The 11,098-nt window shown below is 46.9% G+C and overlaps 1 protein-coding gene across 1 annotated transcript; it reads left to right on the top strand.

Moving 5' to 3' along the window:
- The first annotated feature begins 429 nt into the window (after window positions 1-429).
- Window positions 430-11,098, top strand: ITFG2 (integrin alpha FG-GAP repeat containing 2). The gene is made up of 12 exons (XM_010282960.1): window positions 430-474; window positions 1,293-1,388; window positions 1,839-1,880; window positions 2,749-2,926; window positions 3,250-3,389; window positions 3,808-3,956; window positions 5,072-5,173; window positions 7,666-7,709; window positions 9,317-9,408; window positions 9,923-10,040; window positions 10,613-10,786; window positions 10,950-11,098. The coding sequence occupies exons 1-12, from the start codon at window positions 430-432 to the stop codon at window positions 11,096-11,098; spliced, it is 1,329 nt and encodes a 442-aa protein (XP_010281262.1).

Raw genomic sequence — 11,098 nt, 5'->3', positions numbered from 1 at the left:
ACGGGACAGCGGTCGCAGCTTGTAGCGAACGAAGCTCAAACGGGGCGGGAGGGAAGCACCGAGAGGATGGAGCAATATCAGACCAGGTGCCTGGAGGAGGTGGTGGGGCTTCCACTCTTGGGAGGACTCGGAGCTTGACGGGCGCGTGAGCGATGTCAGAGGCGCAGGGGTTAGGTCAGATGGCCCCCACACGTCTCTTGCAAACAACGTTCCTGTGATTCTGGGCTGCCGGTGGTCAGTGCTGCCATCGCTGTTGGACATGCTAGGCACCCTTGGCATCAGCCCTGGATGATGTTTCCCCCACATCTCTACATCCCCACCTCTCCTGTAGCAGTACTGGGGACGTAGAGGTGTGGGGAAATGCTTTGCTGGGGCACAGTGGATCACAGACAGGGTAGAACCAAGTTGCAATGCTGCTTGACCTGTACAATGGATGGATGTGCATTGGGAATGTTTCCGTCAGCCTCACAAATGGTTGTTTCTGATGGGTCTGATTTGTCTGTAGCTAGGAAGGGGTTAGCTTAACCAGCTATATGTAAACTGTCCCTTCTTCTCAAATTTTCAGTCAAATTTATTACAGCCCTGTCCTGCTATCTTGAAAAGTGTCATGGCTAGCCCTGCAGTAGATGATAAAAGAAATTTTCCCATAAGAAGTTGTGTTATGTGGGGTAATGTGTGCAGTGAGTTATGAAATGTGCACTATCTAAATGCACAAAGGCATGATGCGCAAGATGGGAGTAGGCTTGTCAGCAGGCATGGTTGATGATTTTTCAGTCTTCTTTAAAGAAATAATCACCATTCTGAAAGACCTTTATGCCTTCTTCCATGAGATTGAACATCCAGTATAAATCTATTGTAAGTGTTCTTGCAGCCTGTTTCTAGATGATTACATTTTCCTCATTGCCATCATCTTCCTCAGGTGATTCAAGAAAGATCAAGTCAATCTAGATTGAAGGATGGAAGATGGGGTAGTGATGATGATAATTAGCAGAGCAGGATGTTAAAACAGTCCATGAGGCAACTCTGGAAGCAATGGCTAGAGAAGCAGGATAATGGGATGTTGCTCTAAGGAGCCGCTCTCCAGCTCTTACTGGAGAGAGTAAAATTAAGTAGAATTTTTTCCCAGCCCTTCTCTATTGATTTGAGGCTGTCCCTTTAACTCTTGTTTTGTTTCACTGCTTCTTCCCATAGAGTGATTTTTAGATAGATTTAGATTCTGTAATTATTGCTGTATGGGAGTACTGTTACTGTAATTGTGAATTTTTTCTTGCTAACCCAATTCTCTTGTACAGCTGAATGAGCTAGTGGTGGGAGACACCAACGGGAAACTCTATGTTTACAAGAATGATGACAGCAAACCGTGGACTGTGCGATCTTGCCAAGGAATGGTCAGTTCTTGACAAAGTTTTTAAATGGTTGGGCCTTTTGGTGTATGTGCAGCCAGCTATCTTTGACCACTGCCTAGGAATATGTAGGCCAGAGGGGAATGGCAGCCAGAACTGGTTCTGATGCCTTTCATGTAGTTATGCAAGACCGTGCTTTTGCCCACAGCTAGCCCCATGGGCTGGAAGTGATGAGCAAAGTGCTGAACAAACACAGGAACTGGGCTTCTGTCCCACCTTGACCCTGCTCCTGTGCACTGTGGATTTTGCCCCAGGGCTCTGTGCAGTTGTGTGTCAGATGTGTGTCTGTCCCTGACTCTGCTCTCTTTCACCTTGAAAAGGTTGTTTAGAGTTCAAGAGACGGTGTATGAGAGAGGAGGGGGTAGGGCAGAGGCTTATCCCAAAGTGCTGTTTTGGGTTACCTTCTCTCATGTATGGCCTTCTTTTCTCTTGCAGCTCACATGTGTTGGCGTGGGAGATGTATGCAATAAAGGAAAGGTGAGAGCGGTCAACCTCTTGCCAGCTGTGTCTGTAGGCCACACAGGAGGTGCTTAGGAGATTAGGGTCATGTCATATTCTGACTGTGGAGGAGGACAGGTTGCAGGTGCCTTCTCTCCACGATCTGTCCTTGCTCATAGAGTTTTAGCACTACTGTTTTAAAACTCTTCTTCTGTTTACATATAAACTGTATCTTTCTGTGAGCCATTTGCAGGTTTTAGTGAGCAAAGAAATCCACCCTATCTTCAGAAAGCACTGTTCATATCCATGTCCCCCTGTGTGAGTGCCTTTGGCTTTGGTGATTGTGAGTGTGGCTCCTTTTCCTCGGTGGCTTTTGCCCTGCTCTGTGCTGGTCCCTGCTGTGGGCCATGGCCCTTCTGCCACTTGGCTGTGTGCGTTTAAGGTCGTCTAAACAAGACTGAGCCACAGAATAGTCTAGACTCCCAAACAAATTCCACTGGGTCTAATATGACTCCTTTTGCTGGATTGCTATTTCAGGGGGTTAAGCCAGGACCGCTGAGTCCCAAAGTCCCAGTTTAAGCACACTGCCTAAAATACTGTAGCCATATGTGCTCCGGTGCTGAAGTGAGCATTGAGAAAGCCACACATTGTTAGGGGACACATTGTTAGGGGATTGCTTGTATGCATAGCAATGTATCAGCTTGATATCCTAGTGTGACAAGGATGAAGGAGAAGTTTGGACCCTGCAGTACCCAAGTAGTTTGTATGCTGGGCAAAAACCCTCTCCTGTTCCCTCTGTAGCAGTCATTGATCTTGATGGATCCACCCCCATATCTTCCCTTGCCCTGCTGTGGGACAGTTTCTGCAGTTTCTGAAAGAGGAAAAATCAAAATGTTTTTCCTCTTAGAATCTCGTGGTGGCGGTGAGTGCAGAAGGCTGGTTTCATCTTTTTGACCTGACTTCTCCAACTTCAAAACACCAAGATGCTTCAGGCCACCATGAGTTGGCAGCAGCAGAAGAGCAGAAGCCAGTGTTCAAGCAGCACATTCCTGCCAACACCAAGGTCATGCTGATCAGTGACATCGGTGAGCTGGGAAACTGGTGTAGGAGTGCAGAGTGAGGGAGTTTGTGGTTATGAGGTGATGGGGGAGAGAGAGAGAAAGTGTGTGGGAGTCACAGAAGGAAATTACTATCTTGCTCAAACAGGTTCTCTAACAAACCACAACCAGGTCATGGAGGAGAGAAGCAAGAACTTCAGGAATTTTCCTGAAGTGCAAGTTCTCATTACAGGATTGGGATTCTCAGGGATGCTACTTGATGGAAACCAGTGCAGTGGTTTCTGAAAGTTGGGGCTCTTGGGGCTGTGGAAGCCTGAGAGAGCCCATCTATCTCCTTGTATTCCCTGCAGATGGAGATGGGAAGTGTGAGTTGGTAGTGGGTTACACTGACAGGGTGGTACGTGCCTTCCGCTGGGAGGACTTGTCGGAGAATTCAGACCACATCTCTGGGCAGCTGCTCCTGTTGAAGAAATGGCTGCTAGAAGGTCAGGTAAGGAAATGGAATGTTCAGAACAGAATTTGTCATACAGTCTTCAAAGAGGTATCTCTCCCAAGGGAAGAAGCACAGAATGTCATGTTGATGGCTTGAAAGGAGATTTGCGCAGTGGTTGTCCTGTACGTGTGGAGCACCTGGTGGGCTGGGCTGCGAAACAGTCAGTTGCTCTCACCCAACTAGAGAGCATTAGTGGAAAATACTAGTGTTGTTCTTAAGTGGCTTTTGCTAGGGGAAACATAACCTTTTACAGTAATTTGGACATTTTGCTTCTATCTGAATTTGTTCAGTTCCTGCTCAGCTCTGTCAAAGGATATGCAATATTCAAGTTTAGGTACAAGGAGCCAGTGAACCCTTCTGAGGTGTTTAAAGTTCTCAGTTCGACTCTGTCCATGTCTTTCCTCTGCCAGTATAGGTGGACAGCCTCTCTGTGAACCCAGGCCCTGACGGATCACCAGAGATGATGGTGTCTCAGCCAGGCTGCGGTTATGCCATTCTGCTGTGCACCTGGGACTCTCAGCAGCAAGCCACGACAGAGGGAAGAGACAACTCTCCCCCAAGCAGGTGAAGAGCATTACTGCATGGGGTAGATGAGGAGATTCTGCTGTAGATGCCCATCACAAGGGGGCACCACCACACCACCTTTCTAAGGGTGTGTGCTGTCATTTGTCCTTGTTTCAGTGACCTGCTGTACTGCTGGGAGTTCATGACTTAAGCTCACCTGCACCCATGAACACTCTTCGTGTCTCTATCACAAAGATGAATGCTACTGCTTTCCTTGTACCCCACTCACTTATCCTTGGGTTGAGCAAGGAGAGTGGCAAAACCAGCTCACTAAGGAGGACAGTACTGTGGGCTAAGGCAGGGAAATGAATGCCCTAGATCTCCAGAGACAAAGTGGTAGGCAATCTGGTGACCTATCTAATTGTGGTAAGGATAGCAACTGAAAGGCTGGACCTAGTCCAGTTAGTCTGAAGCCCAGGATGACACTTTGGGTTCATTCAGTCATTTCTTCCAGGTGACATAATGGGAGGTTTTCCCTGGCAGCTAGTGCTGTAAGTCACAACCAGAGCATTCGGGATGAGCAGTGAGGTTTTTGTCCTTGGTGCTGGAGGGACCCTTGTAGGGTCCCTTGTAGGGAATTTAGGTGCTTCTGTGGTGTTCTGTGAGACTTTAAGGCAGAGCCGGAAAAGTGCAGCAGGATGGGAGCTAGGCAAGTCTCTTTGATGTCTTAAAGACCTTAGTGGAATGGTACCCTCATAGCCAGAAGCCAGGCACAGGCATGATCTCTGACCAACCTGTTAAACCCCAGGCCGACACTTCCTAAGTAAAAAGCAGCCAGGCTTACATGACAGTAATGATAAAAATTGTCCTTTTCAGCTTGATTGGAATACATGTTTTACTGGCTTTTTTTGTTTGCTGTTTTGAGCTCTTTCCAGTTTTCTTATGCATCAAATTATTCTGGTTTTGTTTTTTAAACATCAGCAAGTTCCTTTCATACCTGGGGTGACATGCATTCTTTTCCTTGGCCTTTACCATTAAAGGGCTAACCTATGCACAAACTCTATCAATCTCAGGATTTGTAGAGCTTTGGAGTACACTGCTCTTGAGATTGTTCTGGCACAGTCCCAGGCACGGTTCCCTAACCTTTCCCTGATGCCTGTCTCTCTTTTCCCTAGTGAGGCCCCTATTCGAGATGTTATTCTACACCAAACGTCTGGACGGATTCACAACAAGAATGTTTCCACTCATCTAATTGGTAGCATTGGCCGAGGTGAGAGGTTAGGAGCTTGGGGTCTATAGCCCAACAGTTGCCCCGATCATTTTTCAATATGTCAGTCCAGCATGAAATCAGATTTCCCATGGTTGAAAATTAACAGTGGGAGACATCTGCGAGAACAGAGGGAACTTGGCTTCTGTTAGTCAGCTCCCACAGACAGACAGTAGGATATTTGCATTTGAACTGTCCCTCCCTAGGTAGCTCTTACTCTTCACCTGGGACAGCAGTTTCGCTGCAGGCTCCAGTGGCCTGCCTTTAGCCATCCTGAGTGGCTCCATGCCTTGCTCCTACAGATGTCCTTGATCTTTGCTTTTGCTTGGCTGCAGTTTATGCCCTCTTCTTATTCCCTAGATGCATCTCTTCCTTTCCACAGCCTCATCTTTATTCTTGCTTTTGTGCTTTTCAGCATTTGATTACTGATATAGACTATCCTAATAGCTATATCCTGCTCTTCCTTCATCTATGCAGTCCTGACCCCTCGAGGGCTGCTTCCATATTTCATTTGTATCACTGTTCTCTGTCTCCTTTGAATGTATTCTGTTCAGCTTTTGTATCTAAACTCTCTACAGCTGCTGGCTCCTCTCAGCCCTGACACGCTGCTGTTGTGTCCAGACTTTATACATACTGCCACTGCTTCTTTGTGTAGCTGCCTTGTGCTCTGACCTGTGCTTGGTGCACCTGATGAACCCTGTTTTGGTACCTGTGGAGAGTAAGCAGCTTTCGCTCCCCCTTGGAGAATGTGGGCATAATACAAGAAGACAAAAAATTCCCAATGCAGATCACTTTCTCTTGTCTGCAGCTGACGCTGCATTTGCTCTGTCAAAGTATTACCCCCTGCAGTGCTGTCTGAGAATGATTTAGGCTGTCCAATGTAATTAGAGCTGGGGGAGAAGAGCAATCAAACTACTCCTCTTCCCCATCCCCAGATTACCTTTCCTCCCCGGTGTACTCTTTCCTCCCCAATTCCTAAGCTTGTCATGTTTTCAGCATCTTGGATGATGCGATGAGCAACATGGTCAAGAGAGCATGAAATCAATTATTTCACAGCATACAAAGCCTTGCATCTAATGAGAGGTGTCTGTCAAAAATGAAGGCACTCAGAATAAGGAAAGAAGAGAAGGTTGTGAAAAGCCCACTTACATTGGCCCATCAGTAATGAAACAGTTGAAGAGTGCCATGCTGACCAGTTTTTAAGGGGGACACAGCAGACCTTTGGATCAGAGCCTGTCTGGATGAATGTCAGCTAGGGGCAACAGAGCACTCAACCAGCTGACTGCTTTAAGCTGATCTGCAGAAATAGGGTAGTCTGTGTCCTGGGAGTGTGCAGGATGTTGTAGCTTGGAGCTGTCTATGGGTAGTGGATGTGTACTTGTAGTATTACATCATTCTGGGGAAGCTGCTTTCAGCTCTGGTGGCTTGTCCCTGACTGCCAGAATTCCTTGGTTCCTGCAGACCTCCTACATTGTCACTGAAAGGATTAAATGCAGCTTTAGTTGAATACAGCTCCAGTCCTCTCACACCAAGTGTGATTTCACTTTCAAAACCTGACCTTGCATGTTTTTTCTGACTGATAGTTCAGTAGAGAGTGTACTGAATGGCTGAAACAGCCCAGTGGTCAGGGGAGTCTCCTCTTCAGATTTAACTAGTCGCATTTGTCAGTGCTGTCCTGCACACAGCTGTAATATACAGGCTTTGGAGGGGATACTATGGCAGGAAGTTCACAGCTATATAAGCATAGCCCAGGAAAGCCAGGGCTGAGTGTGTAGATGAGCATGAAGGGACATGTCCAATCTGCTCATAAAGCAAGGGCTCTCTAGCATCTGAGCAGTGTTTGCTGGGAGAGGATCACAGCTTCTGTGCAGTTTTGCTGTAGCAAAAACAGTAGAGTGGGTAGCATGATCTCCACAGACTCTTTCAGGAGTTGCCATAGAGGTGCTTTTGTGCTAATGTGACTGATGCTTTGTCTGGGACCTCTCTTTCTAATCCTGCACCTTCCTAGAACAGCTGAAGGCCGTGTTCCTGTCCTTGAAAGAAACAGTGAGGGTACAGTTGTAATACTCTTGTTGGGTTTCAGCTGTTCTTTACATTGTCCCTTGTGATGGTCCTGCCTGTGTTTGTGCATTTCTGGAGCCTGGAGAGAATGCGATGCAATCCACTAAAATCAGAAATGCCATGGGCCTGCAACTGTATATGTGGTACAGAAAAACTCCTAGGAGCAGCCAGCAGAGCCAGACATGCCTGTATCAGTGCAAACCAAAGGTTTTGGGTTTTGAGATGATGGTGCCCTACAAATAAAAGCCAGAACAAAGTACAATTGGTTGCAAGAATCTACAGATACCTGCTAAGCAAAGTGTCGAGGCTGGGTAAAAAAGGAGGCAGGATGGATCAGCTTGTTTTAGATCCACCCCCCCCCCCCCAGGAGAGGGAGGGGACAATGCTCATAAAATGACATCAACTCCTGTAATTCTCTTCTACACTTACAGGCTGCTCCAGTGACAATAGTGGCTCAGGTCTCTTTGCCCTCTGTACTCTGGATGGTAAGTCCTACCACTCTCCTGGAAGAAAGGCCTGTGGGGCGGCCAAGGCCTGTGACTAATTCAAAGTAGGGAACGAGGGGCTCAGTGCTTTTGGTTTTGAAAGAATGGGGAGCTGGTCTTCAGAAACATTTCATGGGTCAGGTAAGAGAATTTGACTCCTAAGACAGGAGCCAAGGTAAGAGTTGTCACTGTGACCAAGTCCCCCATAAACCACATGTGATATAATGCCTGTATCTGAGGATATGATGAAACGTATTAAAGCTGAGCCTGTCTTTCTGGTTCTTACCAAATTGGGTCTGATATTGCACAGGCTTGCTCTCTCCAGGAGACTGGTTGTGTTTTCTATCTGTTACTAATATCTGCCTTTCTCTCTCCCCTGGTACAGTCTATTCATTTGTGGATTTCAAAGCATTTTACAAACACTAATTATTTGTGTGGTCCCATGGCCTATGGGGGTAGCAGTATTAAAGCCATGCTGCAGCGAGCAGCCAGGAAAATGAAGAGACTAGGTCATTGGCCCAAAGGCACACTGAAAGCTTGAGATGAGAGTGAGGCTACAACTTTAATCTGCTGACTCCTAAGTTGCGTGCTTAACCAATGGTCAAACAACTGTTTGAGATGTCACTTCAACAGTGCCATTCATGTAGACAGGAGCCTCTTAACCACAGTAGAAGTATATGCTTGTACTTGAAGAGACTTGGGTAGTTTCCAAGTAAAGGAAATGGGTGTTGGAACTCAAGTACTGGTAGAGAGGAGCTGGCCTGGCCTCACCTGGTCTGGAGCCAGGTTCTTCCACTGGACTCCTGACTGAGAATTGATTGGACAGGCTGCAACAGGACTGAATCTAATGACCTGAACACAGGGTTTCTGTCCAAAAACCAACAGTGTGGAGACAAGATGCTGTGCTTCTCTCTTCCCAGACAGGCAGCCTGGTCTGTTTGGGCCAGATGTCCACCTGCCCAATGGCATCTTGCTAGGGAATTTCTGATTATTCTTTGAGCCTGAACTTGAAGCTTCTGCACCCCATTCAGTCATGGGCTTTACCAAGACTGGAGGGTACTGTGAGGATAGATTCATGTTCCACTCTCTCATGGCCACCCCTCAACCCCAAGACTATCACAGTATCTCTGGATGATAGAAAAATGGTGTGTGAGGTCCAGTGTGGTTTTAGCAGCCAAAAGGCGATGCCCATGCTATTAGCCAGGCAGCTCTTGGCTGATACCTGTCAACGTGTTGTCCTGAGATCACACTATCTGTGGGACATGGTGAGAAGCTTCTCATTTATGCATTGTCTCATGAGATCTGTTGACATACTATACTTCGGGAGCCTGTTTTGGGTTGTTTTCTTATCTTGGAGCACAATCCAGTGAGTAGGGCTGCTGCCATTTTTCCTCTATTTTCAGTTACTGATGACAAGATAATGGACTGCTGTCCTTCCCAGAACTGAGGTTGTGTTATCTTATTATCAGCCTGTACCATGGGTCCAACCCTCTGCCTGCAGACCTGAAGTGTTGAAGGAGTGTGCAGGGCCCAGTGTTAGCAAGCATCTTGCTCCCTTTTAATATTTTCAAGACAATCTTTTTTTTTTTTCTTCTTTTTTCCTTCAGGGACATTGAAACTCATGGAGGGAGCCGACAAGCTGCTCTGGTCTGTGCAGGTTGATCACCAGCTGTTTGCTCTGGAAAAGCTGGATGTTACTGTGAGTTTCTGTGAATAGGGCTGGGAGGGATAAAGACAAAAACTTGATATGGCTGTGTGTATATGTATTTAGGAAGGGCAGAGCTGGGATTATCTCAGGGTGGCACACGGGGTGCACTAACTGCTGGTGCATTCTGCACTTCATCAGTTTTTCACCTGCAAGAGGCTGAGCTGTGTCTGTCTGTTTGACCTAGTAAGCCCAGCATCCTGCTATGAACTCTTTTATCCCCCAGCTGCTCTTTTATCTTATTGCAAGGTTGAATGGTTTTACACAGTGCTAATACCCCGATTATCTACAAGCTCTTACGATATATAAGGATTACAACAGAGGAGAGAGAGAGATGGTCTCCAAGTGCAAAAAGACTGGACAAGTGCAAAATGTCTGGACAAGACGTCCAAAGGTGTCATCTTGTTCAGACATTAGTGTTCTGTCTCTGAACAAGCAGCAAAGATTCTTGATTGCCTCTGTGAATAGTTGATGTCCATGTTAATATGCGATCTTATGATCCCTACAGGGCAATGGGCATGAAGAGGTGATTGCCTGTGCATGGGATGGTCAGACATACATCATCGACCACAATCGGACTGTTGCCAGATTTCAAGCAGATGAGAATGTCAGTGCATTCTGTGCAGGTGGGGAGCCTGACTGCAAAGCCAGTCCTCACAGCATTTCTCCCTCAAAGCTACTACTCCCGTCTAGGAGACCTGAAATCCTTTGTCAGTCTGTGGTCAGGAATAATTTCCCTGTGTGTATACTGCAGAAGGCCCAGCTCGTCTTTCCTCTGGTGGCGTCTGGGAAAATTAGGGGTGAGAGGAGGTGATGCTGAGGTCTGTGATGGTTTTGGGTTTTTTTCCTGTCCTTTTTGGGAGTGCTACAGTGGTCTCTTGTCTTCCCCACTGCTTTTTTAATTTGCAGACTTCTAAGCTGTTCTCAAGTGGAGATAAGGAGCGCCACAGAACGAGCCTGAGCCTTAGCTTTGCTCAGTCCCCTCTCTCAGACCTGCCAGAAGCAGCTTGCAAATCCCCAAGCTCCATGCATTAATAACAGTTTAAAGACACTTTCTTGGATTGTCTCAAAGGCACTTCATATACCCATATGTTTACTGCTTTCTGCTAACAGCTTTGGTACCTCATCATGAGAAGTTACCTATTTGCTTTCTCTGTCCTTTTGGAAGTAGTCAGATCTCCACACTTGCTTTCTGCAGGACTCTATGCATGCAAAGGAGGAAGCAACAGCCCCTGCCTGGTTTATGTCAGCTTCAATCAGAAGATCTACATCTACTGGGATGTGCAGCTGGAGAGAATGGAGTCCACCAACCTGTTGAAAATCCTGGACTGTGACCCAGAGTTTGGAAGTCTCCTGCAGCAGCTGGGTGTGGGTGAGTGCAGAAAGGATCAAAGATATACAGGAAAAAAAAGAGAGGAAGGGCTGCTGGCAGGTGATGTGCTGGGAACTAGAGTTCCAGGTACTTCTTCAGGAAGAGGGGCTTTCATGCTGCCTGTGGAGAATCCCTAACAACTGTCTTTCTCTCTTTTCCATAGATAGAGGTGATGTTTCTGCCGTCAAAGATCTGATTCACAAAACACTGTATTTTCCAGAGAAACAGGAGCAGAGCAGCCCCTCACAGTGTCAGGACCCTGCTGGGAGAGACTCCTCTGCCCACTATACTGTCATCCAGGATCCCTTATAA

Source organism: Phaethon lepturus, unplaced genomic scaffold (genome assembly GCF_000687285.1).
Source record: "Phaethon lepturus isolate BGI_N335 unplaced genomic scaffold, ASM68728v1 scaffold9980, whole genome shotgun sequence".
NCBI classification, from domain to species: Eukaryota; Metazoa; Chordata; class Aves; order Phaethontiformes; family Phaethontidae; genus Phaethon; species Phaethon lepturus.
The sequence above is the reverse complement of the archived record's forward strand: the minus strand, read 5'-3'. Positions and strand labels throughout refer to the sequence as shown.